Source organism: Zea mays, chromosome 6 (genome assembly GCF_902167145.1).
Source record: "Zea mays cultivar B73 chromosome 6, Zm-B73-REFERENCE-NAM-5.0, whole genome shotgun sequence".
Taxonomy (NCBI): domain Eukaryota; kingdom Viridiplantae; phylum Streptophyta; class Magnoliopsida; order Poales; family Poaceae; genus Zea; species Zea mays.
The window spans coordinates 9,257,221-9,276,890 of NC_050101.1; the positions used below are offsets into that span (position 1 = coordinate 9,257,221).

The window sequence follows — 19,670 nt, forward strand, 5'->3', positions numbered from 1 at the left end:
TGGTCTCGGGCACCGGACTGTCCGGTGTACACTGGACAGTGTCTGGTGCACCTCCGGACAGTGTCCGGTGCACCAGAGGACTCCAACTCAAACTTGCCACCTTCGGGAATTTCCAGAGGCACTCCGCTATAATTCACCGGACTGTCCGGTGTACACCAGACAGTGTCCGGTGCTCCAAGGAAGAGCGGCCTCCGGAACTCGCCAGCCTCGGGAAAACGCAGCGGCTGCTCCGCTATAATTCACCGGACATGTCCGGTGTACACCGGACTGTCCGGTGAACCAGCAGAGCAACGGCTACTTCGCGCCAACGGTCACCTGCAGGCGCATTCAATGCGCGCCAGAAGCGCGCAGAAGTCAAGCACGCCCATACTGGCGGACCGGACATTGAACAGTACATGTCCGGTGTGCACCGGACATCCAGGCGGGCCCAGAAGACAGAAGCTCCAACGGTCGGAATCCAACGGCATTGGTGACGTGGCTGGCGCACCGGACATGTCCGGTGTGCACCGGACTGTCCGGTGCACCATACGACAGACAGCCTCCACCAACGGTCATGTTTGGTGGTTGGGGCTATAAATACCCCAACCACCCCACCATTCATGGCATCCAAGTTTTTCAGCTTCCAACCACTATACAAGAGCTAGCATTCATTGCAAAGCACACCAAAAGAGATCAAATCCTCTCCCAACTCCACACAAAGCCTTAGTGACTAGAGAGAGTGATTTGTAGTGTTCATTTGAGCTCTTGCGCTTGGATCGCTTCTTTTCTTTGGCATTCTTTCTTGTGATCAAACACTCACTTGTAATTGAGGCAAGAGACACCAATTGTGTGGTGGTCCTTGCGGGAAGTTTGATTCCCAAGTGATTTGAGAAGAGAAGCTCACTCGGTCCAAGGGACCGTTTGAGAGAGGGAAGGGTTGAAAGAGACCCGACCTTTGTGGCCTCCTCAACGGGGAGTAGGTTTGCGAGAACCGAACCTCGGTAAAACAAATCCGCGTGTCACACTCTTCATTTGCTTGCGATTTGTTTTGCGCCCTCTCTCTCGGACTTATTATTATTTCTAACGCTAACTCGGCTTGTAGTTGTGTTTATATTTGTAAATTTCAGTTTCGCCCTATTCACCCCCCTCTAGGCGACTATCAGATTTCAAAGTGTGAAATCCAAGTTTGTCTTTAGAAAGAAAAGATAAGAATAATCAGAGTAAGCGGAATTAGATGAGAAAAGATTAAGGGAAGTTTAGAAAAGAATCAGAGTAGTAGAGGTAAGTAAATATTGGTTGTCCAGTTCTATCTAGGTTCCGTCCTACAGTCAACATTCCTCTGATACCACTTCTGTCACACCCGGATTTTAGGGGCACCAAGACCCGGGCGCGAACATAATCACCAGGTGTGCTGGGACCAAGTCTCACACATATGATGAATCATGGCACAGGATCGAATGTCACATCTTTACTATATAATCAGAGTTCTGTACAAAATAAATAAATATATATTTACATTATAAGGAGACAACGGTCCAGCAACCAAAATTGACTGGGAGACGACGATCTAGACCTCTCACGAACTCGTCACAGCATCCTCCATGCGCCTCATCCTGCGGTACCTGTTCTTGACCTGTGGGGGGTGTGAGACAGCAAGAGTGAGCTCACATATGTTCATCGCTCAACAAGTTGTGGGGAATAATGTGCATGAACTCGCCAAAGGTGGGAGCTCACGTGAAGTGTAAGGCTTACCAAAGAGGACGGTTGAAGCTGAGCATTGCTTTTAATGTTGGTCAAAATTTTATTAGCAATTACTAAGTATAAGTAAATACCAACCCAATTAAGTAGTAGAACAAAAGTAACAACCTCACCTGCGATGCAACGCATATGACAAATTGAGTTTAGGTTCCATAATTTAATCATGTGAGGGTCCGAGCTGCTCATGACCGTGAGCACGGCTAGTATACCAGTTTTACACTCTGCAGAGGTTGCGCATCTTTACCCACAAGTCATGTTACCCATCTGCCAAGGGATCGCGACTTCCCATACACCTCTACCGAGGAGGCGAGGCAGGGTAACACTATGAGGCCTTTACAAAGTTCCACTAGCTTCAGAAAACCCGCTACAGTTTATAGGAAGCTCCAATGCAGGGTTCTTGCTTGACCGCCATCGCAGCAAAATCAACCAAGGACCTCCCTACACTGACCACTCCCTTACTGCCCTTGCCCCTTTCGGGTAAGGTAGTCCTCCACTAGCTTTCCTAATTAATCAGCCAAGGGCGTCCATAAACCCTTGTGGTAGCACTGTTTTCCCGGGTGGTCGCTCCATGTTCCAATTAACATAATGATCTTATCATGAACAGTGATAATAAACAGATAATAAAAGTATAACCATGAACAATGTATCTTCATACCCAAAACCACATAAAGCACTAGCAAGTACTACCCAAAAAGTTCAGTGGTAAACATGGTATAAAGATAGACAAACTAGGGTAACCTATTGGGTCCCATCAAAATTAACCTATGCAGATCATTATGATTAATCAGAACATGAGTAGGTAAAAAGAAGTGATCAAGGGCACAACTTGCCTGGGACTTGAGATTCCAGGTACCAACTTGCTTTTCTGTGACACGTGTCCTCACTGCTAAACGTAGCAATACAGACAAACATGGTATAGGCAAAATTAACATCACACCAAACATAAGAATAAATTGTATAATAATAATCTACGTGTCGTAACAAGATCGTAGGAACAAGAATCGCAAAATTCGGAGTTACGTTTATTAAGTTATGAATTTCCAAAATTATTTAGTGCTTAGAATAGATTAATCCAAATGAATAATTTTAATTCAAGTTTCATGGCTAAAATGTGTTACTGGTTGATATAAAATATTAATAAAAAATTATTGCCAATGGAATGACTCAATTCGGAGCAAAAATGGATTTTCTAGGAATTACACAAGTTCTAGAATTATTTTTGTACTAGAAAAGTATTTTCTATATTGTTTTTCCTATTTTCTTAAGTCACTGGACTAAGCACACTAATTCAGAGAAGCCCGGGGTTAAACTTACAAAAGTCTACCAGACTCAGACTACTCCCGCGGGGACTGCGGGTTGAATAATAAAAACCTGAGGGTTTATTTAACAATTTTACCAGGACGAAAGGGTAACTTCTGTTGTGAGCCAACCGATCAAATTTTAGTGGCTCAGATTAGATCGGCGTGATTGCGAACCGGTACGCCATAGGGGCCCTCGGATCTAGATCCAATAGCCCGGGTTTTACACGACTGAGTTCTAATCTCGTCCGCTCATTCGGACCCAACGGCACAGATCCACCCACAGAACCGGTGCCCATACATTCAAATCCGAGCCATCCCTCCGAGATCCAATGGCACCGGGCACATCTCCTTTCCCAGCTACTCAGCCGACCCAAACTACGGCAGCGCTCATTGTTCGGCCACTATGCCCCGCCGGAGCACGGTACTGAGCCAACCTAGTGGCCTAGAACTAAGCGAATCCGCTACATGATTTGACGACGACATGATGAGCAGGTTAGTAGCCAACTTACCGGCCATTGAAGTTGTGGTTGGAGCTTGCCCAAATGCCTCGCGGCGGCTCGGTCCAATCCAACAACGACGAGAAATTCCCCATTACAAGCTAGCGGTTATCAACGTCGTTGATCTTCACATGTCATACCGACACGCGTGAACATCCCAGGGCAATCCATACCCTAGGGTAATGGCACAGAGAAGGTGGTCTTCGTCAACGTGTAGTTTGGCGGCGGGCACCGTGCGCCAACGAGCCATTGCGACGACTCCCAACCACCACACCGCATGGGAATGCTATGGGAGTGGTCGGAATACCCCGACCATCATTCCCGAGCTCCCAGTGAATACTCAACGCCAACAACTGCGAGGATTGACCGCGGTAGCCTCCCTTTCTTCTTCCCTCTCAGCGGCCATGGCGGTCGTGGCTCTCGGTTCGTCAATGGTGGCCAAGGGACTAGGGAGACAAGGATTTATACTCCTGATGAAGAAAATCCCGCGGACATCTCGCGATTTGAACAAACGGAACTCGACGCAGGGAGGGGATTTCGCCCGCCAGGTTCGCGTTCCGTTGGGGAGGAAACAACTGTCAAGTGGGTCCCGAATGGCCGCGAGATGAGTGTGTCGCGGGTCCGGCTTCTTGAGGGACTGACGAATGGGCCCACGCCACAGTGACCGATGTGTGCAGGTGATCGGGCGGTACACGCCTTGGCTGACTGGTGGGGCAGGTTGGTCATTGACCCAGTGGACAGGCCATGCGAAAAGAAGACAGCATGGGCCAAAATAGGTCGCCATGGCCCATTTAGGTTAGGTTTGTTTTTCTCCTTTTCTTTTTCTCATTTTTTGTTTCATTTTCCATCCTTATTTGTAAATTTCAAATTTTTGAATTCACATTTGTTAGCACATCTGTACTGAGACTGACTATTTAATTTGATCATACCAAAATGTGGTGAAGTTATTTATTTATAAATCTATTTTGTATTGTATAATATTTCTTTCATTCCTTCTATATTTTAAATCCTAATTTCAATGTGAGGTTCAATCCACATCTCAAATGTTATTATATTTTATTAAATTTATTGTTACTATTATTTAATGCACAAACAAACTCCAACATGATGCATAATTTGATATCTTTTTATTTTGTTATTTGGCTAGCTTAATTCCTTTTAATTGAGCATTCAAAAGCATGAGAAATCCAAAAAGGTTTTAAAAATCTCTAAAGCACAATCTTAAATTTATTTATTTTATTTCATTATTGTCATTTTTTCTACCAATTTTGGGCTTTACAATGCTAAAGGGGGAGAAATTAAGGCCAAAGCTGGATCAGCTACCTTGTGAACCTTTGAAAATAATAGAGTTAGAACTTTTGATTTGTCAAAATATTCTTATTGTCAAAATTTGGTCTCTTGTGGGGAGAATGTTTGATTATGGGAGAAAGGGGGAGTTTTTGGCTCTATTTCTCTTGGAATATCCCTCTTTGTGCCCAAACAAGGGTGTTTGACTTAGAGAGAGGAAAATGAATTTGATTTGCAAAAACAAACCAAGCGGTGGCAAAGAACGATCCAAATATATCAAATCTTGTCAAATACTATTTTTGTTCTAAATTGCATTGATGTTGCGCTTCTATTTGTTGCTTTTTGATATGTTGGCATAAATCACCAAAAAGGGAGAGATTAAAAGGGAAATGTGCCTTGGGCCATGTCTATATTGTTTTGGTGATTAAGTGCCAACACATATTCTCTAAGTGTTATTGTATGCCAAATGATGAATGAAGTGCAAATCAACAATAAGGTATGATTCTAGACTTAGTACATTGGTTTTTGTGTACTAATATATTTGTCTAAGTGCTAGAATCAAAGAAAAGAAAAGATGAGAAGAACTTGGCTCGAAGCAGCCAAGACTCAGCACAGTCTGGCACACCGGACTGTCCGGTGGTGCACCAGATAGTGTCCGGTGCGCCAGACTGGTCTCCAGCGAACTGGCTGCTCTCGGGAGTTTTTGGCGGCGTACGGCTATTATTCACCGGACTGTCCGGTGGTGCACCGGACTGTCCGATGAGCCAACAGCCGCCAGCGCAACGGTCGGCCGCCAAATCCGCGGGCGACGCGTGGCCCGCTCCAACGGTCGGCAGGGGGCACCGGACTGTCTGGTGTGCACCGGACAGTGTCCGGTGAGCCAACCAGCCCGAAGATCCAACGGTCGGCTGCGCCAGGAATGGAAGGAGATCCGCACCGGGCATGCTACAGTGGTTGTCCGGTGGTGCACCGGACTGTCAAGTGCGCCACCCGATAGAAGGCAAGAATTGCCTTCCTTGTTGGGTTCCAACGGCTCCTAGCTGCCTTGGGGCTATAAAAGGGACCCCTAGGCGCATGGAGGAGTCACTCAAGCATTCCTTGATCATTCCTAAGCACCAAGACTCCATTCTCGCGCATTCGATTCTTTGAGATAGTGACTTGAGCTCCATTTGAGTAGAGAACTCCTCGAGTTGTGTTGTGAGCTCAAGTTGTGGCTTTGTGTGCGTGATTGTGCTCTTGTTTTGAGTCTTGTGTGTGTTGCTCTCCCCTCCCTTACTTCTGTGCTTCTTTGTGATCATCAATTGTAAGGGCGAGAGGCTCCAAGTTGTGGAGATTCCTCGCAAACGGGAGAAAGTATAAGAAAGGAAAACACCGTGGTATTCAAGTTGATCATTGGATCACTTGAAAAGGGTTGAGTGCAACCCTCGTCCATTGGGACGCCACAATGTGGAGTAGGCAAGTGTTATACTTGGCCGAACCACGGGATAAATCACCGTGTCTTTTGTGTTGTTTTTCTTTGTGATCATTGTGTTTCACAAAAGCTCGGTCCTTAGCCACTTGGTCTTATTGCACTAACTTTTAACCAAGTTTTGTGGCTACAAGTAATTGATTTTTACAGGATCACCTATTCACCACCCCCCCTCTAGGTGCTCTCACGACCGCCTTAAGCTGGACGGCGGGCGGCTCAGACTTGAAACCAAACTCGAGGAACGCGCTAGCCCACAAGTGGTCAGAGTATACCAAGGGGTTTCCAGTCCTCATCACACCATTCACTGCTGCAGTCGTAGGCACCAAACCTCTCCTGATCTTGCCGAAGAGCTACGTGATAGGATGGAACTGGATCCAGGAGCACGACAGCGGGGGACACGAGGAGCACCAGGAGCACGGTGACGAAGACGACCCCGCCCCCGTCGCCGAGCCCCGTGAGGTCCGCGGCGAGGAGGTACAGCGCGATTGCCACGACGAGCGAGTTGATCGCTTGGTGTTTGGCTGTGTGTCCCGAGGAGGAGGAGGTACGGAAGGGGCGGTGGAGGCATGGGGAGGTTCGCCGTGGAGTGGATCTACAGGCAGGAGGGGTTGCGGCAGCCCACAAGACGAGAGGAGGAGTTCTTGGACGATGGAGGCGAAGGTTGTTGAGAGCGAGCGTAGCGGGTGGTGGTGGCGAGATATTCACACGCATGCTGCTGCTGGCGGCGATTCGTACGGGGAGGGAGGTCGGTTGGCGGATCAGATGGCGGGGGATTCGCCACGGGCGAGAGGGAATCGCGGCGAGGGGTGGGCGGGGTGTGCGTGCGCCTGATCCAAGGGCGGGGACAGTCTACACTGTCCCCTTAATAGTTAGTAGAGATTAAAAAAATTAAGTCAAAAAATAGGTTTAAAAAAAAGGAAACGAACTTTTAGTTGACGGAGGGGGTATGGCCTGCTATGAACTCGTAGAGCAGCCCATAACACCTCTTGTGCTGTTGACATCGGCCTCAGACCTATGTTCATCCTGTGGCCAGTGGTGGCCTCGTGGGCCAAAAAGGCCCAGCAACCAGCCCCGTAAACTTTTTCGTTTCGATGGAAACAGGAGACGAAAAGGGCCATAGTGATTGCTCGTCGCCGGTCCCGAGCGCCAGAGGCAAGAGTTGCGTTGGATGAAAGTGAAGAAGCTTCAGGAAGCAGTTCCATCCATCGTTTCCTGGGCAGGTGCAGGTGCATCAAGCCACTGTCAAGAGATCCGTGCGGCGGCGGCGGCGTCTGGACTGGTGGACGCTAGCTGCTGTACAGGCACGAGCTTACGTTGAGAGACGGATCTGACCGCCGCCGCCGTGGAGCTGGAGCGAAAGCAAAACCCGGGCCCAAGCGTGGAGCAAGAGCAAGATCGTCCCCCATGGACTGGTTCGTCGAGAAGAATCCGCGCTGGGGTTTGGTTTTATTTACATTTTGCATGCACGCCTACCAAAATCCACTCTACTCACTCTGTCACTCAACTCACTCGATCAGCTAGCTAGGTACCAGTACCCTGTACAACAAGACGTATAAGCTACTGCTACAAGTAGGAGGCGGAGGAGGTGGGCGTGGCGACGGCGGCGCGGGCGTCGGAGGGGAGGAGCACGAGGAGTAGCAGGACGGCGAAGATGGCGACGGGCACGAGGAGGAGGAGCGGCGGCGGCGGCGGCAGGGGCGGCAGGACCAGCGGAAGCAGCAGCAGCGTGGCCGTGACGCACGCCAGCAGCGCCGCCGCCTCCGGGCCCAGGTGGGTGGCGGTGGCGGCGGTGGAGGAGCCCGCCGGGACCCCCGCGGCGGCGGCGGCGGCGGCGGCAAGGGGCGGGGGCGGCTTGCGACTGCGGCTGCCGGTGTGGGCGGCCGCGCCGCCGCGGTCTTGGCGGAGGTCGTCGAGCAGGTGCATCTGAATCTGAGTCTGGTCTAAGCCGGGACCGGGAGGCGACGTGGGCGGCTGGCTGGGTTCGCCGGCGTGGGTTGGAGTGGAGGGTGGGTGGGCTCTGCCGGGGGGACGGGGACGATGAGGCGCATCAGCAGCGTCACAGTGTGTGAGTGGGTTTGCGCGCCTGCGGGTCCGGCCGGGGACAGTTTTATAGGAGAGCCGAGCGAGGAAGCAGGGAGGGGGCAGTGGCGCGTGCAGTGCATCCGCATGAGCGGTGCCGGTGACACATGGGCCGTAGTAGCGATGGGCGATGGCAAGCAACGAGTGTGTGATGCCGCCGATGCACACAACTGCACATGCTACAGTACAGACGGTGGGGTTGCGATTGCGTGGAGGAGATCCAACGGCAGGACGAGACGACGAGAGAGCCTCCTCGTCCGCCCGCCGGGGGTCCAGGGCAAAACCGAAACCCACCGGAGCTAAAACCAGCAGCCGGCCGCACCCGGTTTTGCTTTTGGCGTCCCCATCTAGCGCGGGCTTTTGGGGGCGGTGCGTGCGTGCATGAACCTCCTGGCCTCCTGTCATCGTCGTCGTCGTCGACGTGGTGTCGCCTCCCATCCATCCATCCATCGGCTCGACCGCTCGGGCATAGGAGTATCTCTACGTGTCCCGTAATACATTTCAACGGCTACTAAACAGGTGCATGGATATACATTTCAACGCCACGCCGGTGCTGCATGATGTCATCAGTCAGAAGGTACCAAACAGGCAGCATATGTCTTGCTTCTGGTCTTGCTTAAAATCCAGGATATATCAAGCATGCACGCGCGTATACAGCATAGAGACCACACACTATATAACAGCACACTAATTAATAAGTGCTTTAAAAATACACAGACCTTCTCATGCATGCTCCAACACAAGCCACGTCTCCAAAAAAAATAAACAGAAATTAAAGAGAGCACTGTAGACGCAATTATTATTAGGAGGTCGTAGTGGTAGTGTCGCCGTCGCCGACGAGATCAACGGGAGAAAAAAAAGGGAGCAGGAGGAAATAGTAGCGGTACCGCGAGAAGTTGGGCTGGCCCGTTGGGCCGAAGCCGAAGGACGTGTTTGGGCCGGTCCAATTCTTTGGAACGTCTACTGTTTTTTGTTTTTTTGCGTTGAATTTTGAACTAAGTTTCGGTGACCACTGGGTACATGCATGTGTTACATTCAGCGACTCCGATTCTAAATAAATATAAAAAAGAATTTGGACTATCTCTCTCAGGGGTCAGGGTCCTAGGCAGCTAGCACGCCGCGCACGGAACAAAAGCGCACAAGTTGCTTTCAGGATGAGAAGAAACGCCACGGGGTGGCCATCGAATTTTTAATCACCACAAGATCGAACGTACGTATTGGGTCTATGCTTCGTCGCCGAAGGTCTTCAAGGAAAAAGCGGCTTTCGGCTGAAGCTGCTTGTGAGAACAAGTGCCGAAGCTTTCTCTTCATGAAGCTTCGGTATTACAAACCGACTTAAAGATAGAATGACCTCTTAGTCCATAAAGGTCTGAGTCAATGTTGTAAACTTTTATGAGGGGCATAATTGTAATTCCTCACAGGCTGTGTCCTGTGCCTATAAATAGTGAACAGTATTCCTTTACTGTTCACGGATTCTGATAATTGCAATCACATCTTTCGGGAACCAACCTTTGCCAAGGCAGAGGTATTATTGTATTCAATGATTTAATGTATCAAGTAAATATAATATGATTCGTCTATGATTTATTTACCCTTTTTATACTCTTTATTTTATGTTATCTTATACAATCTATTGAAATTTTATTACGAAGACTTGAGCTTCGTAATTATATTCTCATCAACCTTCGTCCAAGGCTCATTATCCTCAAGGGAATAATGTTTCATGGACGAAGGACATTAACATTTAACATTTTATGTTGCCTTGTTCTTAATTCATAGCATTTGAGAACAAGTCCCCAACATTGGCGCCCACCTTCGGTGAACTCACTTCCACTTTTTGAGCTGATGGCTTCGTTCAATGATCAAGCTGGAGCTGCTTCGGACCCGAAGCTGGTGCTCCCGATTACAGGTGGTTCGTCCTCAGAGCCAGCCAACAAGAAACAGAAGAAAGAAGCACAGAGAAGGGTACATCATGTTGGGGTGCAAGGACCCTTCATCAAGTCAAGATGGTCTCACATTCCTATTACCTTCTCCCAAGAGGACCTTCAGCTCAAGGATTACCCACACAATGATGCCATGGTTATCTCTTGTGTTATCAAAGGATTTCTGGTCCATAATGTCTTGGTTGACACAGGTAGTGCAGCTGATATCATATTTGCTAAGGCCTTCAGACAAATGCAAGAACCAGAAGATAAGATTCATGATGCTACACATCCTCTCTGTGGCTTCGGAGGAAGACAGATTGTAGCACTAGGCAAGATCACCATGCCAGTGACCTTCGGGTTCATCAACAACACTAGAACTGAGCAAGTTGTGTTTGACATTGTTGATATGGAATACCCTTACAATGCAATTATTGGTCGTGGCACCCTCAATGCTTTCGAAGCAATTCTTCATCCTGCTTATCTCTGCATGAAGATACCTTCGGATCAAGGACCCATCGCTATTCATGGAAGTCAGGAAGCTGCCAGAAGGGCCGAAGGAAACTGGACTGACTCAAAAGCAATCCATAACATAGATGGAGCTGAAGCTTGTGAACAATACAAATTCAGAAGGGAGAAAGCAGCTTCAGCAGATCAGCCGAAGCCCATGCTCTTATGTGAGGACATAGCAGAGCAGAAGGTGCTGTTGGGCTCTCAATTATCCGAAGAACAAGAGAAAACCTTGATAAGGTTTTTGTTTAACAACAAAGATGTTTTTGCATGGTCAGCCAATGATCTCTGCGGAGTTAATAGGGATGTTATTGAGCACTCGCTCAATGTTGATCCATCCTTCAGACCCAGAAAACAGAGGCTTCGGAAAATGTCAGATGATAAGGCCGAAGGTGCTCGTAACGAAGTCAAAAGACTCCTCAGTGCAGGAGTTATCAGAGAAGTAAAGTACCCAGAATGGCTAGCTAACATTGTTATGATAAAAAAGGCCAATGGCAAGTGGCGAATGTGTATCGATTTTACAGATCTTAACAAGGCTTGTCCGAAGGATGAATTCCCATTGCCAAGGATAGACTCTTTAGTTGATGCAGCAGCTTCTTCAGAGCTCATGAGTCTGTTAGACTGTTATTCAGGCTACCACCAAATCTGGATGAAGAAGGAAGATGAGCCGAAGACTAGTTTCATAACTCCAAGTGGCACATATTGCTATCTTCGGATGCCTGAGGGGCTCAAAAACGCTGGAGGAAGTTTCAGCAGAATGACTGCGAAGGTTCTCCAGTCTCAGATAGGCAGAAATGTGCTAACTTATGTTGATGACATCATTGTAAAAAGCACAAAACAGGAGGATCATATTGCTAATTTGCAGGAGACCTTCGCCAGTTTCAGACAAGCTGGTTTAAAGTTGAATCCGGAAAAATGCGTCTTCGGAGTAAAGAAGGGGAAATTTCTTGGATGCTTGGTTTCAACAAAGGGAATTGAAGCTAATCCAAGTAAAATTGAAGCTATACTTCGGATGGAGCCACCAACTACAAAAAAGGGGGCTCAAAGATTGACAGGAAGGTTGGCATCTCTCAATAGATTCATATCCAGATCAGCAGAAAGAAACTTACCATTCTTCGAAGTGCTGAAGTCAGCCGAAGTCTTTCAATGGGGACCAATCCAGCAGAAGGCCTTTGAAGAGCTGAAACAGTATTTGATAAATCTAACAACACTAACTCCACCTACACCAGGGGCTCCTTTGTTATTATATGTGGCAGCTTCGCACTCAGCGGTAAGTGCAACACTTGTCCAGGAGAAGCTTGATGGCCAAGTCAGGAAGCAGGTCCCAGTGTATTTTGTATCTGAAGTTCTTAGTATATCAAAGAAAAACTACACAGAATTAGAGAAGGTGTTATATGCTGTTTTGATGGCATCCAGGAAGCTTCGACACTATTTTCAAGCTTACAACATAATTGTTCCTTCTTCACAACCTTTGAAGGATACTATGAGGAACCGAGAAGCTACTGGAAGGATTGGAAAATGGGCTGCAGAGCTCAACGAATTTTGTATTGAATATGTTCATAGATCTTCGATTCAGTCCCAGGCATTAGCAGACTTCATTGCTGACTGGACGCCAGGGGCTCAGGAGGAAGAAACAAATAAATACGCCGAAGCGTGGACAGTGTTTTGCGATGGGTCTTGGGGAACCTTCGGAGCGGGAGCGGCTGCTGTGTTGGTTTCACCTTCCAAAGTTAAAACTTGCTATGCGGCAAAACTTGATTTTAGTTGCACAAATAACATTGCCGAGTACGAAGCCCTGCTTCTGGGTCTTCGGAAGCTAAAAGCAATGGGAATCAGAAGGGCCATACTTAAAACTGATTCCCAGGTTGTTTCGGGTCATATTGACAAGAGTTGCAAGGCTAAAGATCCGAAGCTTGAAAAATATCTGGATATGGTTCGAAGAGTTGAAGCTTCCTTCGAAGGATTTTCTGTCAAAAATATCCCTCGAGGACAAAATGAGCATGCTGATTTGCTAGCTAAGTCAGTAGCACAGGGGCTGCCCTTACCTTCGGATGTGTTCTTCGAAATAATAAAAGCACCTTCGGTGGAACTTCTTGAAAGAGCAGTCCTCAATATATCTCTTGTTTATAGCGAAGATTGGAGAACTGAGATCATCTCTTACCTTCAGGGTAAATTCCTTTCGGATGACGAAACTTATAACAGGAGGATAGAGGCAAGAGCTCGTCCATATGTCATGATAGAAGGGGAGTTGTACAAGCATGGAGTTTGTGCTCCGCTACTCAAGTGTTTATCTAGAACTGAAGGCATAGAGTTGATGAAAGAAATACATGCAGACCTGTGTGGATCTCACATTGGATCTAGGTCGTTACTTGGAAAAGTTTTCCGTCAGGGGTTTTATTGGCCGAAGGCAGCTTCGGATGCGGCGGAATTAGTTCAAAAGTGCGAAGGTTGTCAGAAATGTGCAAGAGATCAAAAACAACCTTCGTCCTTGACACAGCTCATACAACCCATCTGGCCATTGCAAAGGTGGGGTCTTGACTTGTTGGGTCCATTACCACCGGCCCAAGGGAACTTAAGATATGTTGTAGTGGCTGTGGAATATTTTTCCAAATGGATTGAGGCAAAGCCTTTAGCCACAATAACTTCGGCCACCATTCAAAAGTTTTTCTGGCAGAATATTGTTTGTCGTTTCGGGGTACCAAAGGCCATCACTGTGGATAATGGAACACAGTTCGACTCCGAAGCTTTCAGAGATTTCTGTGATCAAATTGATACGAAGATCCATTTTGCATCAGTCAGGCATCCGGAGTCAAATGGGCTCGTTGAAAGAGCCAATGGCATTATAATGACAGGAATAATGAAGTTAATCTTCAACCAACCTAGGGGAAAGTGGCCAGATCAGTTAACCAAAGTGGTGTGGAGCCACAACACAACAACATCAAGGTCTACAGGCTTTACTCCATTCAAGTTATTATTCGGTGACGAAGCAATAACTCCGGAGGAAGCTAAAACTGGATCAATAAGAGTAGTAGCTTCGGCAGAATCAGGTTATGACGATGCTTATTCTGTGGAAAAAGATGCTTTAGAAGGGATCAGGCTTCAAGCTGTGGAGAATATCAATAAATATCAAGCCGAGACAATCAAATGGCGAGATAGGAAGGTTCGGCTAAAGAATATTGAGCCAGGACACTTGGTGCTTCGGAGAGTGGCCAACCCGGAAACAGTGGGCAAGTTGCAGTTGAAATGGGATGGACCTTTCTTAGTAGCATCTTCGTCAAGACCCGGTTCATACAGATTGAAGGATATGGACGGCAACGACATTCCTAGATCTTGGAATGCGGATGAGCTTCGGCGGTATTATGTGTAACTTGATGTAATTTTTGTTTTTTCTTTTTCATGGCACCCTTTTCCTTTCTAAAGGGGGAGAAAGGTTTTTAATGGGGCCATCATATGTAATTTCCTTTTTTAGTTCTATAAGAGCAAAATCCTCCAAGGAATGTAAATGTAAAAGCTGAGAACGCACCATCGAGTGCCGAAAAGTAAAAAGTGAAGAAGCTCCAAAGTCGCTCCTAAGGGAATGCAGAGCTTACAGCGAAAAGTCAACGCTGATTCCGCCAAAAGTAAAGGCGAAGAAGCTCCAAAGTCGTTATTAAGGGAATGCAGAGCTTACAGCGAAAAGTCAACGCTGATTCCGCCAAAAGTAAAAGGCGAAGAAGCTCCAAAGTCGTTCCTAAGGGAATGCAGAGCTGAGGTGTGATTGTTTCTAAGGAAATAATGGCTATGAGTATGGCTTCAGATAAGTTTTTGGACATTCATTTGCACATCACATTACATCATATCATTTGCATTCATAAACATTCATCCAGGCATATGTAGGATAATCATTATCATGGCATAAGTGGTTGCTTCAGCAAAAAAAAAAGAAAAAAAAAGAAAGAAAGAGCTTTGTGTACAAAAAGGAGAGCTTCGGAAGAAAGGGGAATGTTGTTTTCTATGCTTCGCTGCGTACGAAAAGAAGGGAAGGTGTTTTTACGCCTTCGGCTCAAAAAAAGAAAATTTCGTCCACATCAAAGCACTTCTCATAGAATTCATTAAAGACAAGTTTTAGTTACATTTACAAAAGTTATCTCAAAAGTTTCTTAAGTCTATCTACAGTCTACTCCTATTTAATCTCCAAGGAGCTTCAGCTTCGGCGTCATTTTTTAATCATCGGCTTCGGCTTCGTCATCCTACATGAATTAAATTGTTGTAAGTCAAAATCGAGCTTGAAGGAAAAGGTAAGCACAAGGTATAATTTCTTACTGGTTCAAGATGACTCCGAGCTTCGTCTCCAGCCTTTTCTCGTCCACCTTTTGTCCATATCATTTTTATAAATCTATTGGAGATACTTCGGGCGAGATCAGGAATGTCATCTAGGATTGATGGTGATAAAGTGAAATTTGGCCTATTGACAATCTTTCCGTGATCGCAGGCAGCTTTTAGGAAAGCTGCAGCAGTGCCCCGAGAAGCTACCCAGGCACAGAAGTCACCGTGCCCAGCTATAACTTCGTCGAGCTCGTCAATTTCACCCCCAATATGTTCGAAGGTCTTCAGTAAATCTTCAGCTGAAGGGGTGAATTTCTCACTGCTGGCTCCAACTGAGTGGAAAATTTTTCTTAATCGTTGAATACATTTGTTGCTGAATTCCAAGCATTTTTCTTGAAGGCCCGTCAATAGTTTTTTCAAGTCTGAATTTTGTTGAGCTTCGGCTTCAAGTTTTACATTAAGATCTTGCTTTTCTTGCTCAAACTGCTCAGATTGGCGGAGAAGCTTCGTGTTCAATTCTGTTATTTTAGCTTCGGCCTCCGCCAATAAACCTTCAGTTGCTTGGAGCTCAAAGTTCTTCTTCTCAACAGCAGCTGTTTGCTCCTTTATTTTGCTTTCTAAATTTTCAATTATAACTTCGTGTTTCTTGTCTTCAAAATCTTGCTGCATTTTCAAGGCTTTGCTCAACAGCATGCTCTGTACGAAAACAACCTTCGTTAGACATGTTTTCATTATCGAAAACAATAAAAGTTAAGGGAAAAGAAGTTCACCTTAAAATTAGAATAAAATAAACTACCAACGATATGTTGTCGTCAGTAGCGGCTGATGTCTGTTTCTAGCTTCGGAAAACCGATACTCTTTGACAGAGTACCGATAACTTTGGCTCCAGTTTGATCTCGAATACAATCTAATTTTTCATCATCAATGCCTCCGAAGAGGAGTGCTCCAGGTTTGTATCCGCAGGATTTGGCATACTCCCTAAGCTCTTCTATTTCAGCTTTTGACAGTTTTTCTCCAACTAAATTCTGGAACATGAAGGCTTCGTGTTCTGAAGCTTCGTCAGCAATTTCCTTTCCCTTCCCCGACGCTGCGGCCGTGGCCTCTTCGGCAGCAGTGGTGGCTTCTTCTGTGGCCATGTCTAGCAGTATTTTGTCAATATGTTCAATTGTGCTCTCCAGGTTCAAATCTTCAACTGAGGCAGCTTCGGCAGCTGCGACCTCTGAAGGTGTGATTTCAATATCTGTCCTTTCTTCAGCCGCTGGTGTCTTCTGAGCTGAAGCTCTTGGCGGAGTCTTGTCAATGACCTCTGTCACACCGATGATTATCTGTCTCTTTACTTTAGTTGTTTTCTTCATTTTTTCGGGCTCCTTTTCCTTCTGAAAAAACTTTATCAGTTGAGGCCTCAAAGGACTTAGCTTCGCAGGCAGGGATTCAGTCATTACCTTCAAAATTTCCTCCACATCAGTGGCAGAGGGTGATGCGGGGGTTTCTTCTTCGTCGGATATTTTTCGCTTTGGAGAAGACGCTTTCCTCTTCTTCGGAATTTTCTTCTTTGGTAGTTCTTTTTCATCTTCATTTAAGGCTTCAGTTATCCTTTTCCTTTTTTGGCCTCCGGCACCTTTGTTCAGATTTTCATAATCAGGGTATTCGAAACCCAGGGCGTCCAGCACTCGGTTTAGTCTTCGCTTCGGACGGGTGCCGAAGGCTGCGGTCATCAACTGATCTTCTTTTTTGGAATAATTGCCAAGTATTTCATTGCACATTACTTCAATCGTATCTAGCCACTCTTGGCAAGGTGTTTTAAAGTACTTTTTAAACTTGAAATGGTAAGGTAAACGTACAAGTTCACCTTCTTTTTTCTCCCCCTTTAGCTTCGGCATTTCCCATTGTTTCAAACTGGGAAAAACTTTGAAAGCCAAAAACTCCTGAACCAGGTCCCTTGTACTGATATGCTCTGCAATAATTCTGAATTCATTCATTGCTTGTTGTGTTGGACCTTCGGGTGTCATGTTGCAGCGAGGTCGGGTTTCTCCGAAGATTAGTTCGAGTGGACTTTGCACAAGCTTCTCCTTGTCGTCATCAACCTTGACATAGAACCACTCCAACTTCCAGCCTGCTGCCCATTTGCTTCGGTAGCTGATTACAGGAAACTTTGTGGTTTTCCGATAGGCGAAGTTATAGCAACCAAAATTGTCGTGCAATCCATCCTTTCTAGCCTTCGTCTGATAATGCAGCTCGTGAACCCGGCAAAAGATGTCCGCAAATGGCTCCACTGCTTGGCTTCAGAGCGCCCAGATATAAACACTAAGCCTAACGATAGCGTTAGGGGTCAGCTGGTGAAAATAGATACCGAACCTCTTCAGTACCTCTGCAATAATCCCATGTAGGGGGAATCTTAATCCAGCCTTTAGAAAGCTTTTGAAAATAACAATTTCATCCTTCTCCGGCTTTGGGGTAGTCTCGAAGCGTAATAGCTTCTTCTGATTTTCATTAAAAAAGCCCGACTTTACCATCTTGGAGAGATCATCCTTCGAAACAGTAGATTTCCCGAAGTCCAAGTGGCTGGGCTTGCTTGGCATGGCAATGCGATAATCATCTTCGGGATCAGTTTCCTCAATATCTTCTTCTTCTGCTTCAGCGATTGCTTGTTCTGCTTGTTCTGCATCATCACTAGGGATCTTTTCCGAAGTCACCAGCCCGGATCGTTGCATGGCTTCGGAGATGGGAACAGTCTCCGAAGCTTCAGTTTCGCTTCCCTCACGCTCAACCCTGGCGGTAGAACGCACTCTGACCATTTAATTATGAATTTGTGGAAATTTAATACTTTTTTCTTCCGAAGTTTTTTCTTCTGACGAAGCAGGCTTCAAACTGGAGTTTCGTTCGATTCCGAGAGACAAGCTTCGGCAATGGTTAAAAATTTTGGCAGCAAAACAGTGCAAATAGCAATGAATGTTGTGGTAACTTCACACCTACTCGTCTGTTTATATAGTACTGCAGGTAAGAAGGCGAAGTGCCAGGATTTTTACACCAGGCGGACACCCGCTCGCACTCGCTGCGTGGTGGACCGCAGAGACCAAACAGTAACTCTGCAGGGTGGGGCCGCTACGCGCTGGAAAATTGAATCGTTTCTCGACAACGAGCTCAGGGAAGGTGTTTTTTGGACCTTCGGCTCCCTGAAGCTTAAGAGACTTTTTTCACGGATCAAGCTCGTTACGAAAAACGATCTAGCACCGCGAAAGGGGCTACTGTTGGGTCTATGCTTCGTCGCCGAAGGTCTTCAAGGAAGAAGCGGCTTTCGGCTGAAGCTGCTTGTGAGAACAAGTGCCGAAGCTTTCTCTTCATGAAGCTTCGGTATTACAAACCGACTTAAAGATAGAATGACCTCTTAGTCCATAAAGGTCTGAGTCAATGTTGTAAACTTTTATGAGGGGCATAATTGTAATTCCTCACAGGCTGTGTCCTGTGCCTATAAATAGTGAACAATATTCCTTTACTGTTCACGGATTCTGATAATTGCAATCGCATCTTTCGGGAACCAACCTTTGCCAAGGCAGAGGTATTATTGTATTCAATGATTTAATGTATCAAGTAAATATAATATGATTCGTCTTGATTTATTTACCCTTTTTATACTCTTTATTTTATGTTATCTTATACAATCTATTGAAATTTTATTACGAAGACTTGAGCTTCGTAATTATATTCTCATCAACCTTCGTCCAAGGCTCATTATCCTCAAGGGAATAATGTTTCATGGACGAAGGACATTAACATTTAACATTTTATGTTTAATTCATAGCATTTGAGAACAAGTCCCTAACAGTACGTCCCCGAAAAATGACGGATACAAATTATAATTCATAATATATTTTGTTTCAGTCAGCGACGACCTGCTGATGATTTAGCACTTGGATATAGACGACAACGGAGTATGTATAAGTGAATGATATGAGTATATATAAACGTGCTAATTAATGAAATAACTAGTTTGAATGAAATATAATTAGATGTACGAATAGGATATCCTAGTGAATACTGACGTGGACAGCTTATATATAATGCAATATAATGTTATCGAAGGTTAAAAAATACATGAGATATATATAGATATATAGATATACGTACGTACGTACACATGTCCAAAACTTGACGAAATTAAGGAACGAGCCAGCGTGTCCACCAAAATTTAATATATTTACAAGACGTGGCAGACCACTCCTAGCTGCCACGAGGCTCTCAACACCGGTGGGGGTGTCTAGTTTATATGGAGTAAATTTTAGTTCATTCATTTTATTTAGTTTTAGTCTTTAAATTACTAAATATAAAAGCTAACATGAATGGTAATGTTACAAGTACATTTTTCAAGTTACATAATCCGCTCCCCTCTTAGATGTCATCTGGTTCACGAAATATAACGTAAATAATAATGGTAATAGTTCACGCTTAAGTACCGATGGTAACAAATTTGAATAAACCGTCCATATCTAGTTTGGTATTCAATTGCGGTTAGACTTAAATAAATATGATTTAACGTTACTAGTTACCCATTACATTATCAATACAT

General features: G+C 45.8%; 1 protein-coding gene and 1 pseudogene across 1 annotated transcript; both read right to left on the reverse strand.

Moving 5' to 3' along the window:
• Nucleotides 1-6,985, reverse strand: part of LOC103630842 (uncharacterized) — an 86,416-nt pseudogene extending 79,431 nt beyond the window's left edge.
• Nucleotides 6,986-7,710: 725 nt separating this feature from the next.
• LOC100274662 (uncharacterized) lies at nucleotides 7,711-8,367 on the reverse strand. The gene has a single exon (NM_001148985.3). The coding sequence runs from the start codon at nucleotides 8,211-8,213 to the stop codon at nucleotides 7,854-7,856; it is 360 nt and encodes a 119-aa protein (NP_001142457.2). The 5' UTR covers nucleotides 8,214-8,367; the 3' UTR covers nucleotides 7,711-7,853.
• Between the last annotated feature and the right edge of the window lie 11,303 nt (nucleotides 8,368-19,670).

Coding starts and splice junctions, on each gene's coding strand:
- LOC100274662 (NM_001148985.3), bottom strand. CDS start 8,213: ATGCACCTGCTCGACGACCTCCGCCAAGACCGCGGCGGCGCGGCCGCC.